Source organism: Oncorhynchus mykiss, chromosome 17 (assembly GCF_013265735.2).
Source record: "Oncorhynchus mykiss isolate Arlee chromosome 17, USDA_OmykA_1.1, whole genome shotgun sequence".
NCBI classification, from domain to species: domain Eukaryota; kingdom Metazoa; phylum Chordata; class Actinopteri; order Salmoniformes; family Salmonidae; genus Oncorhynchus; species Oncorhynchus mykiss.
The window spans coordinates 94,241,857-94,256,154 of NC_048581.1; the positions used below are offsets into that span (position 1 = coordinate 94,241,857).

Here is a 14,298-nt window from a genome sequence, read left to right on the forward strand (position 1 = left end):
TACATAGTCTATCGGTAAATAGCCCACCCAATTTTACCTACCTCATCCCCATACTGTTTATATTTATTTACTTTTCTTCTCTTTTGCACACCAATACCTGTACATGACCATCTGATCATTTATCACTCCAGTGTTAATCTGCAAAATTGTAATTATATAGACTCTCTTTTTTTTCTACTGTGTTATTGACTTGTTAATTGTTTACTCCATGTGTAACTAACTCTGTGTTGTCTGTTCACACTGCTATGCTTTATCTTGGCCAGGTCGCAGTTGTAAATGAGAACTTGTTCTCAACTAGCCTACCTGGTTAAATAAAGGTGAAATAAATAAATAAAAAAATAAAGTTAAACACAATATAATACATAGTACAGTAATACATAGTACAGTAGTACATACAACAATACATTGTACTGTAACACATAGTACAGTAATACATAGTACATTTATATATAAAGTAATACATAGTACAGTTAAACATAGTAGAGTAATACATATAATAATACATAGTACCGTAATATGTAATAGATACTACAGTAATACCTACAGTAATATATAGTACAGTAAAAAATAGTATGATAATAAATACAGTAATACATAGTACAGTAATACATAAATTAACATATGGTACAGAAATTAATAGTAGAGAAATACATACAATAATACGTAGTACAATAATTCTTACAGTAATACATAAAACAGTAAAACAAACAGTAATACATACAGTAATTCATACTGTAGTAATACATAGTAGAGTAATACACACAATAGTAATACATACAGTAACACATAGTAAAGTAATACATACAGTAATACATAGTAAAGTAATACATACAGTAATACACAGTAGAGTAATACATACATAGTACTACATACAGTAATACAAAGTACAGTAATAAAGAGTACAGTAATACAAACATTAATACATACTACTAGTAATACATAGTACAATAATAAATACAGTCAAATATAGTGGTATATGGTAATACATAGTACCTTAGTACATACGTTAATTCATAGTACAGTAATATAGATAATAATACATATTACTGTAATACGTGCAGTCATGCGTAGTACAACAATACATATTACATTACTACATACAGCAGTACATAGTACAGTAAAACATACAGTCGTGGCCAAAAGTTTTGAGAATGACACAAATATTAATTTCCACAAAGTTTGCTGCTTCAGTGTCTTTAGATATTTTTGTCAGATGTTACTATGGAATACTGAAGTATAATCACAAGCATTTCATAAGTGTCAAAGGCTTTTATTGACAATTACATGAAGTTGATGCAATATTTGTAGTGTTGACCCTTCTTTTTCAAGACCACTGCAATCCGCCCTGGCATGCTGTCAATTAACTTCTGGGCCACATCCTGACTGATGGCAGCCCATTCTTGCATAATCAATGCTTGGAGTTTGTCAGAATTTGTGGGGTTTTGTTTGTCCACCCGCCTCTTGAGGATTGACCACAAGTTCTCAATGGGATTGAGGTCTGGGGAGTTTCCTGGCCATGGTCCCAAAATCTCGATGTTTTGTTCCCCGAGCCACTTAGTTATCACTTTTGCCTTATGGCAAAGTGCTCCATCATGCTGGAAAAGGCATTGTTCGTCACCAAACTGTTCCTGGACGGTTGGGAGAAGTTGCTCTCGGAGGATGTGTTGATACCATTCTTTATTCGTGGCTGTGTTCTTAGGCAACACTGTGAGTGAGCCCACTCCCTTGGCTGAGAAGCAACCCCACACATGAATGGTCTCAGGATGCTTTACTGTTGGCATGACACAGGACTGATGGTAGCGTTCACCTTGTCTTCTCCGGACAAGATTTTTTACGGATGCCCCTAACAATCGGAAAGGGGATTCATCAGAGAAAATTACTTTACCCCAGTCCTCAGCAGTCCAATCCCTGTACCTTTTGCAGAATATCATTCTCCCTGATGTTTTTCCTGGAGAGAAGTGGCTTCTTTGCTGCCCTTCTTGACACCAGGCCATCCTCCAAAAGTCTAATTCATAGTACAGTAATACATAGTACAGTAATACATGCAGCAATATATTGTACAGTAATACATAGTGCAGTAATACATAGTGCATGGTAGTACATTGTATAGTAATAAATAGTACAGCAATACATAGTACAGTAATACATAGTACAGTAATGTAGACCACATATTATGCTCTGCTCCTTCATCTCAGTTGATGAGACATATTTTCAGATGAATTATAGTTTGATTCTCTGCTTGTGTTTATACATTGCAGACATAAATTGGAATATTACGGTATGTCTGTTCAACCTCCCCAAGTTCTCCCATGTCACCCCGCTCCTTGTACACTCTACTGGCTTCCAGTTGATGCTCTCATTCACTTTAGAACCTGTAGCTGCAATACTTTTTATATGAGAATACTACATATGGAATGTATAAAGATATAATCTACTACATATAGAACTACATAGAATACAACATATAGAAGAGGTTACATATACGATATTCAACACATTATCCCACATCTCCCTGCATAAAACCACATTATGTTTTTTCATGTATATGTTGGTGTAAATTATGTTTTAATGATGTCTTTAAGTCTTATTTGAGTCACAAGCAACCATTGGGATGTTTATGACATACATTGATGAACATAAGACTATTGATCCCATAGGGCAGGCTAACCACCATGTTGATCTGGTCAATCCTCCTGTTATGTTGATCCACACCACGACCTGCAGGCTCCCCCTGCTGGAGACACCACAACCTGCAGGCTCCCCCTGCTGGAGACACCACAACCTGCAGGCTCCCCCTGCTGGAGACCCCACAACCTGCAGGCTCCCCCTGCTGGAGACAACACAACCTGCAGGCTCCCCCTGCTGGAGACACCACAACCTGCAGGCTCCCCTTGCTGGAGACACCAGAACCTGCAGGCTGCCCCTGCTGGAGACACCAGAACCTGCAGGCTCCCCCTGCTGGAGATACCAGAACCTTCAGCCTCTAACCCTCTTAACCCTCCAACACATTGACTCTATTCCCTTGCTGAGACCAGTGATGTCTGCCTGTCTGTTTGCCTGTCTGTCTGCCTGTCTGCCTGTCTGTCTGCCTGTCTGTCTCCATACACTTGATTTAGAAAGATTTTAAACAAAAGCTTTTTGGTTTTTGTTAGGGTTTTTCTTTATTTTGTGTTTTGTATTGTATTTTCCAGTATGTATTATAACATGATACTGTTCTGTGTCCTACATTTAGGGGGTGCCGTGCAGGCCCAGCTCACTCAGCCACAGAGTGTGGAGCCTCCAGCAGAGTTGGCCCCCAAGGTGTCCCCTCCGCCAAAGCCAGCACCCCCTCTAGTTTTAAGAGCGGCCACCATCCCCATTCAAAAGCAAGCCTCCACTCCAGTGGCAAAACCATACTCTGCTCCAGTCTCTAGGCCAGCCCCTGCCCCAGTGCAAAAGCAATCCTCTTCCCCTCCACCAAAGCCACCCCCTCCTGCGGTGGTAAAGACGACCTCTGCTCAAGTACCAAAGCCTATCCCTTCCCCGGTGCAAAAGCCTGCTCCAGCTCCAGCTCCAGCCCTTGCCCCAGCCCATGTCTCAGCCCCAGTCCTATCCCCAAACCTGGCCACTGTATCAGTCCCTGCTCCTGTCTCAGCACCAGCTCCAGCCCCAGCCCGTGTCTCTGCCCCAGTCCTATCCCCAAACCTGGCCACTGTCTCAGTCCCTGCTCCTGTCTCACCCCCAGCACCAGCACCAGCTCCAGCCCCAGCCTGTGTCTCAGCCCCAGTCCTATCCCCAATCCTGGCCCCTGTCTCAGTCCCTGCCCCTGTCTCACCCCCAGCCCCAGCTGCTGCCCCTGTCTCAGCTCCAACCTCCAGCCTAGCACCCGCCTTACTCCCAGTCCTATCCCCGACCCCTTCTCCTGTCTCACCCCCAGTTCCACCCCCTGCCTCACACCCAACCCCTGCCCCCACTACACAGCAGCCCAAGCCCCAGCCTCAGGTGTCTCCATCAGCAGCCCCTCCCCCAGGAAAGCCAGCAGAGCTGCCCCCTCTGCCTCCCAAGCCCAAGCCTATACCTCCTGTACGCCGCAACTCCAAGCCCCTGATACAGCCCAAACCCCAGACCCCCCTTCCACCCCTTCCACCCCTTGGCCTGAAGCCCAGTCCTGATGCTGTGTTTTCATCCAGAGCGCCAGGCCAGTCCCTGTCCCCAAAGAGGTCCCCTGGGAGGGTGCAGTCCCCTTTCTTGCCCCAGTCTCCAGCTAAAGCTCAGCCACCAACGGTAATTTCCCCAGACTTTCACCCAGACCCTACCCCTATTATGATGCCCATGTCCTCCACTGGCACTGCCATGGCACCTGAGCCTGCTCCAGAGCCTACTCCAGTCTCAGTTTCAGCCTCATTCCCATCCCCATTCTCATCCCCAGTCTCAGCCTCATCCCCAGCTCCAGTCTCAGCCTCATCCCCAGCCCCAGTCTCAGCCCCAGTCTCAGCCCCAGTCTCAGCCTCATCCCCAGCTCCAGTCTCAGCCTCATTCGCAGCCCCAGTCTCAGCCCCAGTCTCAGCCTCATCCCCACTACCAGTCTCAGCCCCAGCCCCAGAATCAGCTAAAGCTGAACCTCTGGTTGAAGAACCACCAGCACCCAAGGGTCATCCACTGCTGAAGTAAGAGCTTTAGCTACATTAAACAAAAATGGTGACATGGTGATAATGTTGTCAGAGCCATTACCCTGATGTACTGTGTGTTTGTTCTAGTAAGCTTTAGGGTTAGATTTAAGGTCAGGTTTAATGTGATGTCTCTGCAGTAAGTCCCTGACCAGGTTAGCTTTAGGGTTTAAGGTCAGGATTAATGTGATGTCTCTGTCTCTGCAGTAAGTCCCTGACCAGGTTAGCTTTAGGGTTTAAGGTCAGGATTAATGTGATGTCTCTGTCTCTGCAGTAAGCCCCTGACCAGGTTAGCTTTAGGGTTTAAGGTCAGGATTAATGTGATGTCTCTGTCTCTGCAGTAAGTCCCTGACCAGGTTAGCTTAGGGTTAGGGTTCAAGGTCAGGTATAATGTGATGTCTCTGTCTCTGCAGTAAATCCCAGTCCCTAACCAGGTTAACTTTAGGGTTAGGGTTTAAGGTCAGGTTTAATGTGATGTCTCTGTCTTTGCAGCAAATCCCTAACCAGGTTAACTTTAGGGTTAGGGTTTAAGGTCAGGTTTAATGTGATGTCTCTGTCTTTGCAGCAAATCCCTGACCAGGTTAGCTTCAGGGTTTAAGGTCAGGTTTAACGTGATGTCTCTGTCTCAGCAGTAAATCTCAGTCCCTGACCAGGTTAGCTTCAGGGTTTAAGGTCAGGTTTAACGTGATGTCTCTGTCTCAGCAGTAAATCTCAGTCCCTGACCAGGTTAGCTTTAGGGTCCTCTATGGGCTCGATGTCCCTATACTGGGACGGTTGTTGATAACGTGCGCTAATGTGACTAGAATGACGTTGTAACAACAAACTTTTCAGGACATAGGCGTATCTTATATTGGCAGAAAGCTTCAATTCTTGTTAATCTAACTTCAGTGTCCAATTTACAGTAGCTATTACAGTGAAAACATACCATACTATTGTTTGAGGAGAGTGCAAAACAACAAAACACTTTAATCACGGCAACTGGTTTGATACATTCACCTCTGAAGGTAAATAATGTACTGACATTCAGTAATCTTGCTCTGATTTGTCATCTTGAGGGTCCCAGAAATAAAATGTAGCATAGTTTTGTTGATAAAATCTATTTTTATTTTCAAATGTAGGAACTGGGTTCTACAGTTTGAACCCCCTCTGGCTCCACAACCACCCCGCCCGGCCATCTATAGTTGAAGTCGGAAGTTTACTTACACTTAGGTTGGAGTCATTAAAACTTGTTTTTCAACCACTCCACAAATTTCTTGTTAAACTATAGTTTTGGCAAGTCGGTTAGGACATCTACTTTGTGCATGACACAAGTAAGTTTTCCAACAATTGTTTACAGACAGATTATTTCACTTATAATTCACTGTATCACAATTCCAGTGGGTCAGAAGTTTACATACACTAAGTTGACTGCGCCTTTAAACAGCTTAGAAAATTCCAGAAAATTATGTCATGACTTTAGAAGCTTCTGATTTACATAATTTGAGTCAATTGGAGGTGTACCTGTGGATGTATTTAAAGGCCTACCTTCAAACTCAGTGCATCTTTGCTTGACATCATGGGAAAATCAAAAGAAATCAGCCAAGACCTCAGAAAAAAATGTAGACCTACACAAGTCTGGTTCATCATTGGGAGCAACTTTAAAACGCCTGAAGGCACCACGTTCATCTGTACAAACAATAGTACGCAAGTATAAACACCATGGGACCACGCAGCCGTCATACCACTCAGGAAGGAGACGCATTTTGTCTCTCAGAGATTAACGTACTTTGGTGCAAAAAGTGCAAATCAATTCCAGAACAACAGCAAAAGACCTTGTGAAGATGCTGGAGGAAACGGGTACAAAAGTATCTATATCCACAGTAAAGCGAGTCCTATATCGACATAACCTGAAAGGCCGCTCAGGAAGGAAGAAGCCACTGCTCCAAAATCGCCATAAAAAGTCAGACTACAGTTTGCAACTGCACATGGGGACAAAGGAGAAATGTCCTCTGGTTTGATGAAACAAAAATAAAACTGTTTGGCCATAATGACCATCGTTATGTTACAATGAAAAAGAGGGAGGCTTGCAAGCTGAAGAACACCATCCCAACTGTGAAGCACGGGGGTGGCAGCATCATGTTGTGGGGGTGCTTTGCTGCAGGAGGGACTGGTGCACTTCACAAAATAGATGACTTCATGAGGACGGAAAATTATGTGGATATATTAAAGCAACATCTCAAGACATCAGTCAGGAAGTTAAAGCTTGGTCGCAAATGGGTCTTCCAAATGGACAATGACCCAAAGCATACTTCCAAAGTTGTGGCAAAATGGCTTAAGGACAACAAAGTCAAGGTATTGGAGTGGCCATCACAAATCCCTGACCTCAATCCTATAGAACATTTGTGGGCAGAACTGAAAAAGCGAATGAGAGCAAGGAGGCCTACAAACCTGACTCAGTTACACCAGCTCTGTCAGGAGGAATGGGCCAAAATACCCAACTTATTGTGGGAAACTTGTTGAGGGCTACGTGAAACGTTTGACCCAAGTTAAACAATTTAAAGGCAATGCACCAAATACAAATTGAGTGTATGTAAACTTCTGACCCACTGGAAATGTGATGAAATAAGTAAAAGCTGAAATAAATCATTCTCTCTACTATTATTCTGATATTTCACATTCTTAAAATAAAGTGGTGATCCTAACTAATCTAAAACAGGGAATTTTTACTCTGATTAAATGTCAGGAATTGTGAAAAACTGAGTTTAAATGTGTTTGACTAAGGTGTATGTAAACTTCCAACTTCACCTGTAGATGTGGAAACGTCAGTGTATAAGCTAATGATCCATCATGTATGACATTCCTGGGAGTGTGTAAACTTAAATGTTGTATTACCATAGGATTCTTGTATGCTCTCTGTAGTTATGTAGTTGAAAATGTATCAATTGACAAATTCGGCACATTTGGGCAGACTTGATGCAAAATACTGTGAAACTATGCACACACCCCGCTAAATTGCGCAAAACTGCAGTATTATATTATGGCCTTTCTCTTGCATTTCAAAGATGATGAAAATAATAATAATAGAAAACGCATGTTTTTTTGTTTGTATTATCTTTTACCAGATCTAATGTGTTATATTCTCCTACATTCATTTCACATTTCCACAAACTTCAAAGTGTTTCCATTCAAAGGTTTAATGTGATTTCTCTGCGGTAAGTCCCAGTCTCTGACCAGGTTAGTTTAAAGTCAGGTTTAATGTGATGTCTCTGTCTCTGCAGTAAATACCAGTCCCTGGCCAGGTTAGGAGTTAAGGTTAGGAGTTATTGTTAGGGTTAACGGTATGTCTCTGTCTGTTTCAGTAAGTCCCAGTCCCTGACCAATGCATTCAGCGCGTTGGGAGATGCGTCGTTCTTCCGCTCCAGCTCGACCAGCTCCTCGGCGGGTGGAGAGGACGAAGCCAAGGCCGAGACCATCCGGAACATCCGCAAGTCCTTCGCCAGCCTATTCTCCGATTAGTCCTCTCCCACATGCTCTAGGATTGGCAGATGACTTCATTGACATAAACGTGACCCAGTCTGAGATTAACTGTGTGTAACTGTATAACTCCCAAGTCCCGCCTCCATCCCCTGCCTCTCTGTGTCTCTGAGGACTCAATTGGCAAGTTGAGTGTGATGATGTCAAAGTGCCAGCTACCTGTAACTACCTGTAGCTAGCTACCTGTGTGAAGCTTGGCCCTCGGTCAGTGTGTGAGGAGGAGGAGATATATATGATGGTCTAATGCATGAAGATGACGGCTCCATCAGTAGGTGTTGTGGAGCAGAATGGATGTTTGTGTTGAGTTGATGTTACCCATTGCCTCTAGATGTTGTAGCCTTAATGTGATGATGTGTTTTATTACAGATTCGTGACTGTGAGTGGTGACCCCTGACTCCTGTATCACCATTTGTACTTCCTGTGTAGTACAAATGTCTGCAGTACGTTCTTCATCATTAACAGTTGTTCAATAATAATACCTCTGTGGTGGCTGTTGACCACAGTCACTCATACATACAAGTATACCTTTCCTTTAATCAGTCAAACCCCTCCTTTAGTCAGTCAGACCTCTCCTTTTATCAATCAGACCCCTCCTTTAATCAGTCAAACCTCTCCTTTAATCAGTCAAACCCCTCCTTTAATCTGTCATACCTCTATTTAATCAGTCAGACCGCTCCTTTAACTTGGTTAGACCCCTCCTTTAATCAGTCAGACCCCTCCTTTAGTCAGTCAGACCCCTCCTTTAATCAGTCAGACCCCTCCTTTAATCTGTCAAACCTCTCCTTTAATCAGTCAAACCTCTCCTTTAAGGTGTCAGACCCCTCCTTTAATCAGTCAGACCTCTCCTTTAATCAATCAGACCCCTCCTTTAATCTGTCAAAACTCACCTTTAATCTGTCAAACCTCTATTTAATCAGTCAGACCGCTCCTTTAACTTGGTTAGACCCCTCCTTTAATCAGTCAGACCCCTCCTTTAATCAGTCAGACCCCTCCTTTAGTCAGTCAGACCCCTCCTTTAGTCAGTCAGACCCCTCCTTTAATCAGTCAGACCCCTCCTTTAGTCACTCAGACCCCTCCTTTAGTCAGTCAAACCTCTCCTTTAAGGTGTCAGACCCCTCCTTTAATCAGTCAGACCTCTCCTTTAATCAATCAGACCCCTCCTTTAATCTGTCGAAACTCTCCTTTAATCTGTCAAACCTCTATTTAATCAGTCAGATCGCTCCTTTAACTTGGTTAGACCCCTCCTTTAATCAGTCAGACCCCTCCTTTAATCAGTCAGACCCCTCCTTTAGTCAGTCAGACCCCTCCTTTAGTCAGTCAGACCCCTCCTTTAATCAGTCAGACCCCTCCTTTAGTTACTCAGACCCCTCCTTTAGTCAGTCAGACCTCTCCTTTAGTCAGTCAGACCCCTCCTTTAATCAATCAGACCCCTTCTTTAATCTGTCAAACCTCTATTTAATCAGTCAGACCTATCCTTTAACTCAGTCAAACCTCTATTTAATCAGTCAGACCGCTCCTTTAACTTGGTTAGACCTCTCTTTTATGGTGCAAGACCTCTCCTTTAATCAGTCTGTCCTCTCCTTTAAGGTGTCAGTCATGTCCTTTAAGGTGTCAACACCAGAACCGGTCAGTTTCAATAACGTTTCAGATCATCTGTCCTGTAAACACCTTTGTGTCCAGCAGTTCTACCAACCTGTCAGCTTATATCAACTATATCAACAGCCATCTAACATGTTATATTGTTTAATTAATGCTTTGTAAATGTTGTATTGTACCGTTACTGTATGTGAGTCATCCAGGAGTTTATTTTGTAATAATGAATCATTGATAATGTATTGAAGGTTCCTGTACTGTTTTATTTGTCTGTATGCAGTACTGCCTTGCATGACCAATATGACCCAGTGACCCTTGGTACCATAGTAATGTTACCTGTACATAAATGTCAATAAATAAAGATGTGGTAAATCGTTCCACTAATGTATCTGTATTACTGACTCCTCCATTTACAATGACTAACTTGTTCTGTTATAAATGGATAAATGCAGCTGTTCTTTTTGTCCAGAAGGTGGTGGAAGGGACCATTAATGTGATATATTGTGGTAGATATCTCTCTGACTGATATATTGTGGTAGATATCTCTATGACTGATATATTGTGGTAGATATCTCTACGACTGATATATTGTGGTAGATATCTCTATGACTGATATATTGTGGTAGATATCTCTATGACTGATATATTGTGGTAGATATCTCTATGACTGATATATTGTGGTAGATATCTCTACGACTGATATATTGTGGTAGATATCTCTATGACTGATATATTGTGGTAGATATCTCTATGACTGATATATTGTGGTAGATATCTCTACGACTGATATATTGTGGTAGATATCTCTATGACTGATATATTGTGGTAGATATCTCTATGACTGATATATTGTGGTAGATATCTCTACGACTGATATATTGTGGTAGATATCTCTATGACTGATATATTGTGGTAGATATCTCGATGACCGATATACTGTGGTAGATATCTCTTTCGGATGGGACGTTAAACAGGTGTCCTGACTCTGTGGTCACCAAAGGTCCCATGGCACTTATCGTAAGAGTAGGGTTGTTAACTCCGGTGTCCTGGCTAAATTCCCAAACTGGACTTGATACGATCCTGGCCACCTAATCATCCCCAGCTTACAATTGGCTCATTCATCCCTTCTCCCAATCACTGGCCACTTTAATAACTGGATCACCTGTCACTTTAAACAATGCCACTTTAAATAATGCTACTTGAATAATGTTTACATATCTTACATTACTCATATCATATGTATATACTGTATTTTATACCATCTATTGCACCTTGCCTATGCTGCTCGGCCATCGCTCATCCATATATGTATATATACATATTCTCATTCACCCCTTTAGATTTGTGTGTATTAGGTAGTTGTTGGGGAATTGTTAGATTACTTTTTAGATATTACTGCACTGTCGGAACTAGAAGCACAAGCGTATCGCTACACTAGCATTAACATCTACTAACCATGTGTATGTGACCAATACAATTTGATTTGAAGAGCCCTCACTGCTGTTTGATCAACCTATTTTTCCAACTTAATTGAGGAGAATAAGAAAAATCCGAAATGTATTTTTGATACTGTTGCAAAGCTAACTAAAAAGCAACATTCCCCAAGAGAGGATGGCTTTCTCTTCAGCAGTGATGAATTCATGAACTTCTTTGACGAAAAGATCATGATCATCAGAAAACAAATGATGGACTCCTCTTTGAATCTGTCTTTCTCCTGTCTATAACCCTAACCCCCCCTAACCTAACCCTAACCCCCCTAACCCCAACCCCCCTAACCCCTAACTCCCCTAAGCCTAACACTAAACCTAACCCAAATGACGGACTCCTCTTTGAATCTGTCTATTTCTCTTGTCTATAACCCTAACCCCCCCTAACCTAACCCTAACCCTAACCCTAACCCTAAACCTAACCCAAATGATGGACTCCTCTTTGAATCTGTCTTTCTCCTGTCTATAACCCTAACCCCCCCTAACCTAACCTTAACCCTAACCCTAACCCTAACCCTAACCTAACCCAAATGACGGACTCCTCTTTGAATCTGTCTTTCTCCTGTCTATAACCCTAACCCCTAACCGTAACCCCTAACCCCCCTAACCCTAACACTAAACCTAACCCAAATGACGGACTCCTCTTTGAATCTGTCTATTTCTCTTGTCTATAACCCTAACCCCCCTAACCTAACCCTAACCCCTAACCCTAACCCCCTAACCCTAAACCCAAATGACGGACTCCTCTTTGAATCTGTCTATTTCTCCAAAGTTCCGTTGTCCTGAGTCTGCACGAATCAAATCAAATTGTATTGGTCACATACACATAGTTAGCAGATGTTGATGCGAGTGTAGCGAAATGCTTGTGCTTGTAGTTCTGACCGTGCAGTAATATCTAACAAGTAAGCTAACTATTTCACAACAACTACCTTATACACACAAGTGTAAGGAATGAATAAGAATATGTCCATATAAATATATGGATGAGCGCTGGCCGAACGACATAGGCAAGATGCAGTAGATGGTATAGAATACAGTATATACATATGAGATGAGTAATGTAGAGTATTTAAACATTATATAAAGTGGCATTGTTCCATTGTCCTGAGTCTGCACAACACTGCCAGGACCTAGAATCAATGGACTCACTCAAGTTTTTTAATCCTATGTCTCTTGACACATTCATAAAAATAGTCATGGCCTCTAAAATTTCAAGCTGGACCCTTTTCCAATTAAACTACTGAAAGAGCGGTTTCCTGTGCTTGGCCCCCCTATGTTGAACATAATAAACGGCTCCCTATCCACCTGATGTGTACCAAACTCACTAAAAGTGGCAGTAATAAAGCCTCTCTTGAAAAAGCCAAACCTTGACCCGGAAAATGTAATAAACTAACGGCCTATATCGAATCTCCCATTCCTCTCAAAGATTTTAGAAAAAGCTACCTTCCTGAAGACACACATTGTATATGAAAACGTTCAGTATGGTTTAGACCCCATCATAGCACTGAGACTGCACTCGTGAAGTTGGTAAATTACCTTTTAATGGTGTCAGACCAAGGCTCTGCACCTGTCCTCATGCTCCTAGACCTTAGTGCTGCATTTGACACCATCGAGCACCACATTCTTTTGGAGAGATTGCAAACCCTAATTGGTCTATACGGACATGTTCTGGCGTGGTTTAGATCTTATCTGTCGGAAAGATATCAGTTTGTCTCTGTGGACGGTTTGTCCTCTGACAAATCAATTGTAAGTGTCGGTGTTCCTCAAGGTTCCGTTTTAGGACCACTTTTGTTTTCACTATATATTTTACCTCTTGGTGATGTCATTCAGAAACATAACGTTAACTTTTGCGGACGATCCACATCTGTAGAGAGACGCAGACTTGGTCTCGACCTTTATTGAAGACTCATCTCTTCAGTAGGTCCTATGATTGAGTGTAGTCTGGCCCAGGGGTGCGAAGGTGAAAAGAAAGGCACTGGAGCGACGAACCGCCCTTGCTGTTTTCTGCCTGGCAGGTTCCCTTCTATCCACTGGGATTATCTGCCTCTGACCCTATTATGGGGGCTGAGTCACTGGCTTACTGGTGCTCTTCCATGCTGCCCGTAGGAGGGGTGCCGGGTTGGCATACAGGAAGATCGTGCCGTGGGGGAGAGCTTCCTGGGTTATACTAAGCCTTGTCTCAGGGTAATACGTTGGTGGTTTGCGGATATACCTCTAGAGTTGTGGGGTCTGTGCTTTTACCTGAGCCCTGGGACCATGCCTCAGGACTACCTGGCCTGATGACTCCTTGCTGTCCCCAGTCCACCTGGCCGCGCTGTTGCTCCAGTTTCACCTGCTTTTCCTGTGGCTATGGAACTCTGACCTGTTCACTGGACGTGCTACCTTTTCCCGGACCTGCTGTTTCCGACTCTCTCTCTCTACACCTTACCTGCTGTCTCGAACTCTGAATGCTCGGCTATGAAAAGCCAACTGACATTTACTCTTGAGGTACTGACCTGTTGCACCCTCGACAACCTTTGTAATTATTATTATTTGACCTTGCTGGTCATCTATGAATTTTTGAACATCTTGGCCATGTACTGTTATATTCTCAACCCAGCACAGCCAGAAGAGGACTGGCCAATCCTCAAAGCCCTTTTCCTCTCTAGGTTTTTTGTTGCACCCTCGACAACCTGTTGCACCCTCGACAACCTTTGTAATTATTATTATTTGACCTTGCTGGTCATCTATGAATTTTTGAACATCTTGGCCATGTACTGTTATATTCTCAACCCAGCACAGCCAGAAGAGGACTGGCCAATCCTCAAAGCCCTTTTCCTCTCTAGGTTTTTTCTAGGGAGTTTTTCCAAGCCACCATGCTTCGACATCTGCATTGCCTGCTTTTTGCCGTTTTAGGATGGGTTTCTGTATGGCACTTTGTGACATCGACTGATGTGAAAAGGGCTTTATAAAAACATTTGATTGATTGGACACATGATGCACCTGAGTTCAATTGCAAGCCTGAATACTTGTGTAAATAAATAAATACATATTTCTAAAAACCTATTTTCACTTTGTCA

General features: G+C 42.7%; 1 protein-coding gene across 1 annotated transcript in view; it reads left to right on the plus strand.

Annotated features, from left to right (window-relative positions):
• Positions 1–10,146, plus strand: part of LOC110494842 (synapsin-2) — a 278,300-nt gene extending 268,154 nt beyond the window's left edge. The window contains exons 12-13 of the mRNA XM_036950994.1: positions 3,233–4,646; positions 7,985–10,146. Of these exons, the coding sequence (XP_036806889.1) occupies positions 3,233–4,646; positions 7,985–8,141 (1,571 nt within the window). The 3' untranslated portion in view covers positions 8,142–10,146. The remainder of the gene's footprint in view (positions 1–3,232; positions 4,647–7,984) is intronic.
• The last annotated feature ends 4,152 nt before the right edge of the window (positions 10,147–14,298 follow it).